Raw genomic sequence first — 14,529 nt, forward strand, 5'->3', positions numbered from 1 at the left:
TGGCCGGGGAGGTGCTCCGTTGCTCTCTGCCGCCGTGGGGAGCCGCTGCGGAGGGCTCTGTGCGCAGGCTCAAGCGGCCAACCCCCGCCTCGCAACCATCTTACAGCCGCCCTCTCTCTTCCCAGGTTCTCGTGCCTGGACGTGACGTACGCTTGTACGTAACTGGGGGCGGGACCTCAAAAGCACAGGCATCTGACCCGGGGTCTCGCGATAACATTCCTTTCCTTCGCAGTTCTCGCGCTGCAGGTTTACTCTCGTCGCAACGAGATCTTTCGAGATCTTCTCCGCCCCCGCTACCGGCTACCCTTCTGCGGCCGCTGAGCCGGCGCCGGCCTGAGCAGCGCCCTTGGCTGCGGCCCCTTCCAAGGACCTACGCGCTTGCGTGGACCCCCACACATCCCCCACTAGCCCCGGTTCCCCGGCCCACGCGGCCCGCTCTCTGCGCACCAGCCCCGCCGGGGTCCGTGTCCTGTGTCGCCGGCCGGACCCGGGCTCGAGCCCGAGCTGTAGCCGGCGCCATGTCGGTGGTGGGCATAGACCTGGGCTTCCAAAGCTGCTACGTCGCTGTGGCCCGCGCCGGCGGCATCGAGACGATTGCTAATGAGTACAGCGACCGCTGCACGCCGTGAGTGGGGGCCAGGCCGGCCGCGTGCACGGGGGGGTGGGGAGGTAGCGCTTGCTCCCGTCAGCGACCCTCGCGGCTTGGGGAACGCGGTCTGGGGTGTTACTTCCGTCCCGAGCCGAGGGCCGGGTGGGTAGGAGACCCCCACTGGGTGCCAGGTCACTAGTGGCCGAGACCCGCCGGGGGGTTCTGCGCCAGGCGCGAGGCCTTTTCATGGTGGCCAGCTGGCTGAGCGAAGGCTGTGAGCAGGTACTCGCACCAGCGGAGGGCAGGGGTAGGAGCTGGAGGAAAGGCAGACCTGGGAGGTAGGATGGCTGAGATCCCCTTTTCGAGAGCAGAGACCAGGCTCGTGGCGTACCGACATTTCTTGAGCCCAACATAGAGTTCGGAGCTTTGCACACAGCAGGCGCTTAATAAAAGTTGAGTTGAATGGGTTCTGGCTTCTGCCGGCGGCCAGACGGTGGAGCGGCCAGAGTCCCACGTGAGTGGGGGCGGGGCGGCGCCCGGAAGAGAGGAAGACCGAGCACCGGAGGCCTCGAGATTGGGTTGGCACGGGCAGATATTAGAAAAAGGTTTAATAAAATCGATGCCTTCTTGATACCTTTGCGTTCACTTTGGTTTTTCACATTGTTTCAGTATATTGAACGATGAGGGGGTCGTTCTCTACTATCATTCTGTGCGCATCCAACCCCTAGCAGCGTTCCACTTACCCAGTGATACATTCCAACCAGGGTGTTGGCCGCAATTGTTAATGAATGACTCAGGGGCTCACTTTGACTTTTAGAACCTATAGTAAGTTATGGGACCAGTATAGACACAGTTCTAAAATTCATCACTGAGCCTGGTCTTGCCTTGGTTAGAGTAAAAGAGACTGCTCTTTGAGTACATAGAGATACCTTTCAATCCACTGTCGTCTTCTTGGACAAAATCTGTTAAGAAGCTTCCTACTGTTTGCTCCTTTCTCAGTGTGGCCGTTCAAGGGCCTCTGTTCTAAGGCCTGTTTTTTACCCTAATTTTTGTCTCACTTCTTCAGCAGATTGCTAGCCAAACTAGATTGCTCCGTCTACTAGACGGATCTTTGCTGCCCAGAGCGCTCACAACGTTTCCCTTCCACTTGTCAAATTTCTGTCCCTTATTTTAGACTTAACCCAGGTACTTCCGGATAACCCATTCCAGATCCCCAAACCATGGTTTGATGTCCTTTTCTCGATTTTGTTTATAGTTTTTAATAGCTTCATTGAGATATAATTCACATACCATACAATTAACCCATTTAAAGTGTACAGTTTGATTGTTATTAGTGTAGTCACAAAATTGTGCAACCATTACCACAATTTTAAAACATTTTCATTACCCCAACAAGAAACCACTGTACTCATTAGCAGTTACACTCTATTCCCCCTCCTGTTTTTATAGTTTTTAACAGTGGGTATTATGTTCTAATTTGTATTTCCAGAGAAGTGAGTTGTACACTGAAGTTTTTTAAAGCATTAAAGTTTGTTTTCAAGTATTAATTTCCTATTTGATATTGTCTTCCTCTCTGAATTCTAGTTTCCTTTATCTGTAAGGAAGGTCTTCCCCAAGGAATTGAAAAGGCTAGAGCACTGAGTTAGGCATGCAACTTCTTAGTCTTTTCTTGCCTAGAATTGAACACACTTTAGTTCCAAAGGGAAGAGAATTCCAAATATTGGAATGAACGGTGTTCCTGTCTTTTGTTTTAGACTATTATCTTACGCTCTTATTTTTATTTTAGGTAGACTGCAGTTACAACAGTTTTACCATGAATTCCATTAGTTGGAACTGACAGAGTTGTTTCAGAAGAAAAGAATTTTAATCTTCCTAGATTGCAATTAAATTTACCTCAAAGACTAAGTGATGGATGGCCAGATACACCATGTAATTGTGATAAGAAAATACTGTTTAAATTAAATGATTTTTCTTACATGTTTTTCCTTTGTTTTCTTTTATATTCCCCAGGAACTTATAGGGATGCCATACATTCAAGTAATTTTTTTTTTTTTTTTTTTTGTATGAGGCAGATTAGCCCTGAGCTAATATCTGTTGTGAATCCTCCTCTTTTTTGCTGAGCAGTATTGGCCCTGGGCTAACATCTATGCCCATCTTCCTCTACCTTATGTGGGACGCCTGCCACAGCATGGCTTGATGAGCGGTGCATAGGTCCGTGCCCGGGATCTGAGCTGGTGAACCCCCAGGCTGCTGAAGCGGAGCGCGTGAACTTAACCGCTAAGCCACCAGGCCAACCCCTCAAGTAATTTCTGAACTGTGATTTTTTTTTTTTTTTTTTTTTGAAAAGCAGCTCTTTTTTTTTTTAAAGATTTTATTTATTTATCTTTTCCCCCCAAAGCCCCAGCAGATTGTTGTATGTCATAGTTGCACATCCCTCTAGTCGCTGCACGTGGGACGTGGCCTCAGCGTGGCCGGAGAAGCGGTGCATCGGTGCGCGCCCGGGATCCGAACCCGGGCCGCCAGCAGCGGAGCGCACGCGCTTAACCGCTAAGCCACGGGGCCGGCCCTGAACTGTGATTTTGATTGGCTTAGATTTCTGTGTTGGAGTCTCTGGCTAAGTAGAACATGGGATCAGAAAGTTTGATTTTTGTCGTGGTTATGGAAGAATGGATTTATATCTCAGAGGTACACAGAGACTGTGATAAAGGTTTGTTTTAGTGTGAGAGTGGAAAATGAGGTGCAGGTTCTAGAGGGTTGGCTATGGTAGAAGTACCTCATTTCAAATTGTGGGTATAACGATTTGAATTCAGTTTTTTTTTTTTTTTTTTTTTTTTTTTTGTGAGGAGATCAGCCCTGAGCTAACATCCGCCAATCCTCCTCTTTTGTTGCTGAGGAAGACGGCCCTGGGCTAACATCGGTGCCCATCTTCCTCCACTTTATATGGGACGCCGCCACAGCATGGCTCACCAAGCAGTACTTCGGTGCGCGCCTGGGATCCGAACCAGCGAACCCCGGGCCGCCGCAGCGGAGCGCGCGCACTTAACCGCTTGCGCCACCGGACCGGCCCTGAATTCAGTTTTTGAGGAGCTGGTTGTGTGTTACCCAGGAGAGACCCTTGCTTTTCTACCAAATTTAGACTTCCTTCATTTTAGCAAATATTGAGTGCCTCCTTTATGCCAGCCATTGTGCTAAGCGCTAGAGGTACTCTGATGAACAAACAAACAAGATCTTGGCATCATGGACATGGCCAGTGGAAAAAGCCAGATGCTAAACAAATATATAATTACTGACTGTGGTAAAGGCCCAGATGGGGAAGTACAAAATAGGATGACAGGGGGACCTAATTTAAATTGGATATGGGGTGGAGGTTGAAGGTGCCTTAAAGAAGTGCCATTTAAGTTGAGACCTGGAGAATGACTAGGAATTTACCACGGAGGTTGTGGTGGGTCTGAGGAAGAGCTGTCCCAGGCAGAAGGGACAGCAAGTGAGGAAGACCTGACGCAAGAAGAGCTTGACGCAGTTGACACTGAGAGGATCATAGCTACTCTTGAGCCGATTGAGAGAAGGGTGTGAGATGAATCTGGAGAGCAGTTAAGCAGGGCAGACTAGGTTGTTGCAGGGCTTTATAAATCATGTTAAGGGTTTTTATCTAGGTGCAGTGGGAGGTGATACAACTTAGACTTTAAAAACGTGATTGGCTTTTTTGTGGAGAATGGATTTATTTGAGAAGGGCAGGAGAAGAAGCAAGGTGATATTTAGGAGGCTATTGCAATACTTAGTCTATGTGGGAGTTGATGTTACTTTCCACTAGTGTGGTAGCATGGGAGAGAAGTGTGGGGGGCTTTGAGATAAACTTTGGAGTTTTAAATTATAAGTATCTGGGTTGACATTTTTTGACGACAGGCTTTGAAATGAGAGGAAAGCGTACTTTTATATTTAGTTGGATTATTACAGTAGGAGGGGTACAACCTTAAAGCTTCTTTGGAATAAAAATGTTATTGGACTGTCAAACATTACGGAAGTTACTTGGGCCATACTTTGCAAAATGAACAATTTATAGGGTAGAAATCAGTTGCTTTTGGAAAATAATTCTGTGTATGAATTGCTTATATTATCCTTTTCATGGACTTAGTTCCTAATAAAACAACGTATTAGGAATTTGAAGAGATGAAATTGTCTATTAATAACTGCCCTTGAGAGAGCAAAAGCTGAAGTATGTATGGTTTCTGGTTAACTGGCAGATGAACGTCTGATTTATTTGTGCAAGAAAATTATTCCTCTATGAAGTGAATATCTTTACATGTTGGGTAGATCTAGGTAGAGCAGCAAGATGACTTGAATCTTTTGGATTCAAAAAAAAGGAAAGTTGATTTGTTAACCAAAGCTTAGAGCACTTCCCTTCTTATGTGTAATTGCAGAGGTTATGAAAGTAGTTTCTTCGAATCATTTAAGAACTAAAATACAACCTTGTATACAAAATTGGTGGAAGTAATCTACAAGAACTTTGTCATTAGGATCTAAATTGAGTTTCCTAAATTAAACCTTTTTTTTCCCGAACTGACTTAACAAAATACTTGTTTGCTGTAACAATAAAAACACTCAAGTGCTAAAGTAAAGTTGTTTCCTCTCCGTCTAATTATTTGCTGTTTGCTATGTATCCTTGCATACCTTTTTCTAGACTTCTGCACATATACATAGGGTATATGTGTGTGTTTAAACAAATAGGATCATACTATATTTTGTAACTGTTTTCTTTCACTTATATTTTAGACATCTTTCAGAGTCGATAAATATGAATCTGCCTCCTTAAATATATAATATTCCATATTATGGCTGTAATAAATTTTCTTCAAACAGGTTATCTCTAATTTTTTTTGCTATTATGAGTAACTCTTCAACAAGTAGTCTTTTATATTTATGTTTACATGTTAATACTTTTATTTTTGTTGGATAGATTTCCAGACGTGTAATTGCTTGGGCAAAGGATATATATGCTTAGAGTTTCAGAACATATTGCCAGGATACTTTACAAAAATTTAAGGGATTAATTTATACCAGGAACGTAAGTGATTTCTCTACCTTACTGGGGGTTGTGAGGATTATAAAGAATTAAAATTATAGAAAGTGTTTAGAATAATGCCTGACACATAGTAAATACTGCCTAAGTATTTGCTAGTATTGCTATTCTTACTTGCCTTTTTTGTATTTTTTATTAATGGATTATATATTGGGACAGTAAAATGAAATCTATACAAATTTGCCTTTAGGGTTCATGAAATATGTAGCTTTTAACGTGTGAATCTTATTGACTCAAGAATTTGCTCTGCTTTAGGAACTGCAGATCTCATAAGTATGAGTTGTCTGGTCTGTTTGGTATCAACTTTTTGGGGTACTTTTTAGTTCAGGGCTAAGGCGGTAACCTGAGGATACTCTGATAAATGTAATAACCATTTCCATGCCAGTTTTGCTTACATTTCTTATTTGATAGTCTAAATACTACTGTGGGTTCTTTGAAGAACTCATTTTCTTAGGTTGTTTAAGAAAGTGAATTAGAGAAACAAGCTATCCTAATATCCTGAGAGCAGTTCTATATACACTTATAAACATGAAACTCCACCTTTTAAGGATCTGTGCCGATTGCAACTGTTTATAATATCCCATTGGAATGTGCTTAAATATTTGGTTAGTAGTCTCTCTTACCTAGGAGAGGGAGAACAATTCTGTTCTCTGGCTTAAAAAGCTAGTTATTTCTAGGACTTAAAGATTAGAACAGAAGAGTCTTGAATTTGATTTGAATTAACTTCTTGTAATGTCAGCCAGTAATTTAGAATGGAGGAAAGGTAATGCCAGTCAAGCAGCAGGTGTCTGAGTACTTAAGTTTTTAGCAGCATTGACTTGGTGTTGTGTGGAGTATAGAGGAGGTGTAAGATAAAGATTCCTGCTGTCTAGAGATGTATCCATTCTAGTTGGAAATATGAATGACTTAAAGCAACAGTAAACAGAGTAAGAGTACAGTTATGGACAAGGTTATTAAGTACCGACTTAAAATATTGATTTCAGAGGAGAGGTTACATCAGTGGGGGATAGAGTGCTGAGGAAAGGAAGGAGTGGGACTTGAGCAAATAAGATTAGACCACATGGAGGAAAGGATTGAGACAGTCTGAGTGAAGGTATAGAAGTAGGAATAAACCTCTATTGGGTTTGCTGGCAGGACAAAAGTATGTATGTATGGGATTTGAAGTTCGCTAGTCCTCATTTTGAATCCTGGACTGTAATAATTACCGGTTATGTTTCTGGACACGTTAACTTGACTTGAGTCAGTTCCTCATTTATAAAATTGGGTCACTAATAGTTGTTTTCTCAAAGTGTTTGAGAGAAGCAAGTGTAGAATGCTTAGCACACTGCCTGGCCTATGAAGGCACAGTAATGAAGGTTGTGGGAGCTTGACCTGCTTGGATGGAAGAGAGGCTTCCTGCCATTGATAGGGATTGGATGCAGGCTGTGTGCAAATTTTGGAAGTTACTGATGAGTGGGAAGTAGGAGATATGTTTCCTTCAAATATCTTGTTCCATGTCAAAATCCCGAGGGAATAATTCAGCCACTGAAGATTTTTCAGAGCATATGTTGAGGAGAAAAAAACTGAATGAGAGTATTTAGCTTTATTAGGATTGCATAGGAATATTTACCTACATGCTAATTGTGGCCATCTATGGTGGGAGGATGATGGTTGTGGAATTACAGGTAGTCTTTATTTTCTTCTTTATACTTTTTTCTAATTTTCTACAATGAGCTTGCATTAGAAAGCACTGAACTAGATTCTAGTGCTGGCCCTAATCAACGTAATCTTTTTGAGCTTTAAATATTAGGTTTCTTTGTGTAAGTTTTTAGTTTTAAAAACCCTTCAATTTATGCCGTTTGACATACTGACCCTCATTCAATTGTCCTTTTTAAATAGAAGTAGTAGGACTTTTATTCCTCATGGGTAGATGATTTTAAAGATAGCTGACTGGATTTTAGTGGATAGTTTGAAAAAGTGAAGCAGAACTTGCATTGCAAACTAGTTGGTATATTTTTTGTATGAAACTCAGGCCTGGGCTTTTTTTGAACTGTAATAGCAGCTAATATTTTATTTATGATGTGCCAGTCTCTGATGCAAGCCCTGTAAAAGTGGATCAACAAATTTAATCTTTATAACAACCATATGAGATAGATGCTGTGATTTCCCCCATTTTAGAGATGAGCAGATTGAATTTCAGAGAGGTTAAGCAACAGAGAGGTCACACAGCTAGAAAGACAGAGAAGGGATTTGGACAAATCCATATTGTCTGATTCTAGAGCCTGAGCTCATTTTACTGCACATGTCTTCATATTAGTCAAGTTGATGGCAAAGTGGAAAAGCTAAGGATTTCTTTTTTTAGAGCAATAGTTGTCTTATTTATTTATTTATTTTGGTTGAGGAAGATTCACCTTGAGCTAACATCTGCTGCCAATCCTCCTTGTATGTGAGCTGCCACAGCATGGCTACTGACAGATGAGTGGTGTAGGTCCGTGACTGGAAGCCGAACCTGGGCCGCTGAAGTGGAGCATATCAAACTTAACCACTAGGCCTCTGGGTGCTGGCCCTGGCTTATTGTTAAATAACCTTTGTAGACTGTAAGAATTATGTAGTGATATTATATTGATGATTTTCTATGATGTGATAAGAAAAGTTAACTTTCCCCATACTTTGCAAGAGTTATGCCTTGTTTGAGATGTAGCTGCTATATTATGTGGTAAAAATTGATGTTCCATTAGTGACATTTGATTGCTTTGTAAGAAGTTGGAAACTGTAGTATGACTATGTATAGACCAAAAAAGGATGAGTAATTTGAACTGAGACAGACTTATTTAGCTTTTCAAGGTGTATGAAACACTTCCTATTAGAAGACAAATGTGGATTTTAAAAGTAAGTAAAAATGTTAATTGACTTCAAGGAGAATATTACCTAGAGCAGATCTGTACAGCAGAGCTTTCTGCGTTGATGGAAATGTTTTATATCTGCATTGCCCAAAGTCCAGAAAGTTTTAAGCCAAGTCTAATAAGTTTTAGGAGGTAGAAATGATTAATTTTTACTTGAAGAGGATTGGGAAGGCCTCACAAAGTAGGTGATATTTCTGGAGAATGAGTGAGATTTAGAAGGACCAGGGCATTTCAGGTGGCAAAAGTAGTATGAGCACAGCAGGAAGATTGGAAGGCTGTTTAACTTGTGTTGGGTCACTGTGTGCATGAGGTGCAGCAGGAAAATGGGGGTGAGGGTGGGGGTGGGGATGGTGAAAAGCCTTAGGTTCCACAATAAGGAATCTGGGCTTTATTTGTTGGTAATTGGTTTTGTTTGGAAGGTAAGTAGAAGCAAGACAGATTCAGAGTTACCTAGGTAGAATAGGAAATTAACCCTTCAACAGGACTTAAAGTTGGGAACATTAATGTTTTTTGTTCCTAGAGCTAGTAATTGTTTTGAGGAGATAAAGTTTTGAAAAAAGGGCTGCAGGAACATAAATAACGTTGCCTTTTAGTTATGTTGGGATTGAGATATTGGTGAGATACACCTTAGAAATTCAGATCTGGTGGCTTTTAGAAAGATGTAGGGGGCCGGCCCTGTGGCTTAGTGGTTAAGTGCGTGCACTCTGCTACTGGCGGCCCCGGGTTCGGATCCTGGGCGCGCACCGACACATCGCTTCTCCAGCCATGCTGAGGCCGCGTCCCACATACAGCAACTAGAAGGATGTGCAGCTATGATATACAACTATCTACTGGGGCTTTGGGGGAAGAAAAAGGAGGAAGATTGGCAATAGATGTTAGCTCAGAGCCGCTCTTCCTCAGCAAAAAAAGAGGAGGATTAGCATGGATGTTAGCTCAGGGCTGATCTTCCTCACAAAAAAAAGAAAGATGTAGGTTTAGCATTTGTTAGGCTTAGGCTACAAGGCCTTTTTGGAGTGGGGAGAGTGAATGGAGTAGGTAAGATTGCCTTGGGCAATTTCCTAAAGAGCAATATGGTCTGTGTTAGAGACATTTAGGTGGTACTCAGGAATTTTTCTTTTGGTTTTAGTGATTGGTGGTATATTTGCAGAAAGGCTGAGCTTGGCACCTGTGCTTCTTGAGAGGCTACTTCCAGCACATTCTAGGCTCACAGAGCTTAGGGTTCAAAGGAAATATGAGGAGATTCAGGCTATGCCATATTAATATAGGGCATAGCTGCCTGCAACTGCTCTGGGATATTGGCTCACAGGGGTTCTTAACACATTGGTTGGAAAGGGCCTCTGAGGCACAGAGAGGCCCAGCATTCTGCCAGTTTATACAGGGCTAATAGATTTAAGTAAAACAATTCTACTTGATTAATAAGTCATCTAATGTAGTGAGATTTGGACCAAGGCTGTATGGCTCCAGAGCCCTTATTCTTACTCACTCTGCTAAATTGGAAGAGCTAGGGATCCAGGGAGGATAGAGAGGGTCAGAGCTAGAGTGTGAAATATGGAGAAATGATCTACAGTCCTGACTCCATTGCTTTCAGATTACATGACCCTGGATAAATTTACCTTTTTGGACTCAGTTCCTCTCCTATAAAGTGGGGATAAGATAGAGTGCTTATGAGGATTAAATGAGATAGTACACATAAGCAATTTATGCAGTTATTATTATTAAAGTAGGAGGAAGAGAGACTTAACTAACTTGAGAGGAAAATGGATGCTGGGAAGAGCTTTGTCTTTTAGGATTTTTGGGTGGTGTGGGTGAATTTGATCTTGTTTTAGTTTGAGAGAAAGCAGCTACTGGAAACGGAGGTGATAAATACATGAGAGTAAAGGGAACATGGGGCAAGGTTCCAGAGGGATCAATTAGAGTGAAAAACAAGGGGAAGCAAAGGGGCTATAATAGGAAAAGCATTAACTCCAGTATAACTGACTTTTTAAGTTTAAACACAGTGATTTATTTATGTATGTATGTATGTATGTGAGGAAGATCAGCCCTGAGCTAACATCTGCCAATCCTCCTCTTTTTGCTGAGGAAGACTGGCCCTGGGCTAACATCTGTGCCTAACTTCCTCCACTTTATATGGGACGCTGGCACAGTATGGCTTGACAAGTGGTGCGTAGGTGCGCACCAGGATCTGAACCAGTGAACCCCGGGCTGCCGCAGTGGAGCGCGCACAATTAACCGCTTGTGCCACTGGGCTGGCCCCAATTTTTTTGAAAAGATATTTATTAAACTATTTCATGTGTGACTGAGTTTGTGTGTGTGTGGGGGCATCTGGAACTCTGAACTAAGTTCTATGTAGAGTACAACATTTATTAAAGGGTAAGGAATACAAATGTACTCATTCGAAGCTTACGTACATATTATTAATATTATTATTATTATTATTTTTGAGGAAGATTAGCCCTGAGCTAACATCTGTTGCCAAGCCTCCTCTTTTTTTTTTTTTTTCTTTTGCTGAGGAAGATTGGCCCTGGGCTAACATCTGTGCCCATCTTCCTGTACTTTATATGGGACGCCATCACATGGCTTGATCAGCAGTGCGTAGGTCTGCGCCCAGGATCTGAACCCGTGAACCCTGGGCCACCGAAGCGGAGCGTGTGGACTTAACAGCTATGCCACTGGGCTGGCCCCCAAACACGGTGTTTTAAAGTAGTTATAGTTTTAAGCAGGTTTCAGTTCTGCTTTCTAAAATAAACAGCAAATAGATCAAACCAGCAGGTACTGTATGAGTTGGTGATTTGGAAGAATGTGTTCAGAAGTGGGAATGAAGTTCCTTTTCAGAAATTTGGAGTCCTTGGAAGCTAGTTCTAGAAAAATTACTTTTTACTTACATACGATAAGACAAGAGTTGTTTTTAGGGTTTATAGGATATTCTCTTGGTGAAGTTATGAGCTATTTTTAAAAACAAAGAACATTTAGTTGGTGTGCTCACATAAGGGTGCATTATTTTATATTGGGATTCTGAACACCAGACTTGAAGAATTAGAGGATAATGGAGTGTACCTCTCTGTAGTATTCTAAACAGATAGTCATCACGTCAAACTTGTGCTTCAACATCTAAAGGACAGGACTCCCGTTATTCCAAGAGGCAGCCTATTCCATGGACAGTTTTACTCAATGGAAAGGTCAAAATCATAGACTTATTGTGGGTTGTTAATACATATGGCTTTTCAGCCTAAGACTCAGAAATCTCACCTGCTATGGTTTTGGATATAATGTTGCAATAAGTTTTTTTTTTTTTAATATTGCAGTAAGTTTTGATGCTTGAATGTTTGTTTTATCTTCTAGGGCTTGCATTTCTTTTGGTCCTAAGAATCGTTCAATTGGAGCAGCAGCTAAAAGCCAGGTAGAGTTTTGTTTCTTCCTAAAATAACTTCTTTATTTAGTTTGTCCATTCTTCCATTCAGCACCTGTTTGAGTGCCCATTAGGTGCCTAGCACTGGGAGGCCCTAGGCATACAACTGAGAGAGACAGACCTGACCCCTGTTCTCATGTGCTTGAGTGAGAAGCAAATAGCTTTTTAAGCCATGAGCTTCTTTTTTTTAATTTTATTTATTTATTTATTTTTCCCCCCAAAGCCCCAGTAGATAGTTGTATGTCATAGCTGCACATCCTTCTAGTTACTGTATGTGGGACGCGGCCTCAGCATGGCCAGAGAAGCGGTGCATCGGTGCGCGCCTGGGATCCGAACCCGGGCCGCCAGCAGCGGAGCGCGCGCACTTAACCGCTAAGCCATGGGTCCGGCCTGCAAATAGCTTTTTAAAACAGCATGAAGAGTATAATCTATTTAATGCAAACTACTAGGATGTATTTTGCTCAGATCTTGTTTAAGCAAGGCTTGCTTGTTCGTGGATATTTTAAATGTTCCTTAAAGTCTGTCATTTTGGGTTTTCATCTTACTCATATTTAGGATCAGTGTTGTCTTTAAATTTGATCTTGTTAATCAAGGTTCTCAAGGAAGGAAAGCAAACTTGTAAAAGCACACTTGTCATTAGTTTACTTTGTAAACCAAGAATTGACATATTTGCTGGTTTCAGAGCAACAGAACCCCCGAGAGTTCTGTTATCCTGAGTGTTTGAGGGTGCTGTAAAATCAAGGAGTTGCATGTTTGACCTTTTTATGATTCCATGTGGAGCAACGTTTAGAATAAATAACTGTCTGTCTTTCTGGAACTGGCAGGGCCTAAAATTTTTAAGCCTAAGAAAATGGTGCTTGGCCAATTGATTTTTTAATTAAATTGGGTATTTAGAATCTCATTTTCAGAAGATTCAATATACTTTAGGAGGCAGTAGATAGCAAGTACGGAGCTATTTTGAAATGTCTTTCCTTGTAAAATTCCAGGGAATTTTTCCTGTTTTTAAACTTACTTTCATTATTGAGAATAGTTATTGCACTAAATAGCTGCCTGGTTTTAGATTGACGTAGTTATTGTAATATTGAGTTTCTCCTTGACAGCTTACTGAAGCAGGACCTGATTTTGGAGGCCTCATATTGTTTTACAAAAGGACTTCTGTGTGCCTCTTGATGTAGCCAATGCAGAGGAGCTCTGCATTTTTTTCTTGGGGCTTGTTACACTTATGCATTGGGAAGAGAAGCTTGTAAATCTTAAGCACAAGTTCATTCTTGAGTTTTTTGAATGTGTTTGCCAGCATTTTTTTCCATAAATTCTAATAGTTTATTCTAGAGAAATTAGAAAATATAGATATAGAAGTATAAGGAATTTGGAAGTTACTTGTACTACCGTTATCCAGAAATCACTGTTGGTATCTTAGCATATAACCTTTTCTACTCTTTATAAGCGTATAAATGCACCCTCACCCCCAAGAAAGTGAGATCATACCATATAGATACTTGTCTTCCAACCTTCTAAAGTAATCTTACCCACTGTATGGCTATACCATAATATATTTACCCATTCCCCTGTTATAGACCATCCAGGCTATTACCAGTCTTCTGCTATTATAAATAATACTCTTCTAATATCTTTTTGCATTTATTTTGTGTACTTATTGTCATCTTTTTTTCCTTTATGGTAAATTTCTTTCACTGGAATTTCTGAATTGATACATATTGCCAAATTGACTCCTGGAAAGTTTGAAACACAAACTGGGTAATTTTTAAAAGCTAAAAATAATTTTATGTAAATGTTTATTAGAAGTTTAACAATAGAAAATACTTTTATTAGTGTAATGACCTGTCTTTGTGGAGAAGTAGGACCAGCTGAGCTCTGGTCCCAGCCCTGCCACTGTGTGACCTGTTAAGTCCCTTACCCCTCACCTCACATGCTAGGAGGCACCATTAAGAAAGGTTAAGTGCTGAAGAAAACTGACACTCGGAAGGAAACTTTGTGGAGTTAAAATGATGCTAATTTAATCTGAAGTTCTTGATTTTTTTCCCCCCTTAATTTAATTGCTGTTAGTCTTCCACTTTTTGATTCCGATATTCTTTCTCTTAGGTAATTTCCAATGCAAAGAACACAGTCCAAGGATTTAAAAGATTCCATGGCCGAGCATTCTCTGATCCGTTTGTGGAGGCAGAAAAACCTAACCTTGCATATGATATTGTGCAGTTGCCCACTGGATTAACAGGTATAAAGGTAAGGTTTTCAAGATAATGCCTTATAATTAAAATAGACAGTATTTTATTTTATCCAGGTCAATGTATATCAGTACCATTCTGATTTCAAGTTGTAGTGAAAATGCTTACAAATCCTTAGGAAAAGCTTTTGTTAGTAAATACCATTTGGCATTTTTTTGAATGATCTGGATTTTGGTTGGGAGCTGTAGGTGGAACTATTAATAAATGTGTTGGACAGGTGGGTAGTGATGGTTTAAAGTTTATACTGCTATTGCTGCTCATCTTGTTTACTGATGCAGCAGTCTTTCTGGTGTGATTTTAGTGAACAAATTCTGGAAGATCAGGCAAAGAAA

General features: G+C 41.2%; 1 protein-coding gene across 1 annotated transcript in view; it reads left to right on the plus strand.

Moving 5' to 3' along the window:
- Positions 1-293: 293 nt before the first annotated feature.
- Positions 294-14,529, plus strand: part of HSPA4 (heat shock protein family A (Hsp70) member 4) — a 46,876-nt gene continuing 32,640 nt past the window's right edge. The window contains exons 1-3 of the mRNA XM_058540350.1: positions 294-625; positions 11,888-11,945; positions 14,055-14,195. Of these exons, the coding sequence (XP_058396333.1) occupies positions 519-625; positions 11,888-11,945; positions 14,055-14,195 (306 nt within the window). The 5' untranslated portion in view covers positions 294-518. The remainder of the gene's footprint in view (positions 626-11,887; positions 11,946-14,054; positions 14,196-14,529) is intronic.

This window comes from Diceros bicornis, chromosome 1, assembly GCF_020826845.1.
Source record: "Diceros bicornis minor isolate mBicDic1 chromosome 1, mDicBic1.mat.cur, whole genome shotgun sequence".
NCBI lineage: Eukaryota > Metazoa > Chordata > Mammalia > Perissodactyla > Rhinocerotidae > Diceros > Diceros bicornis.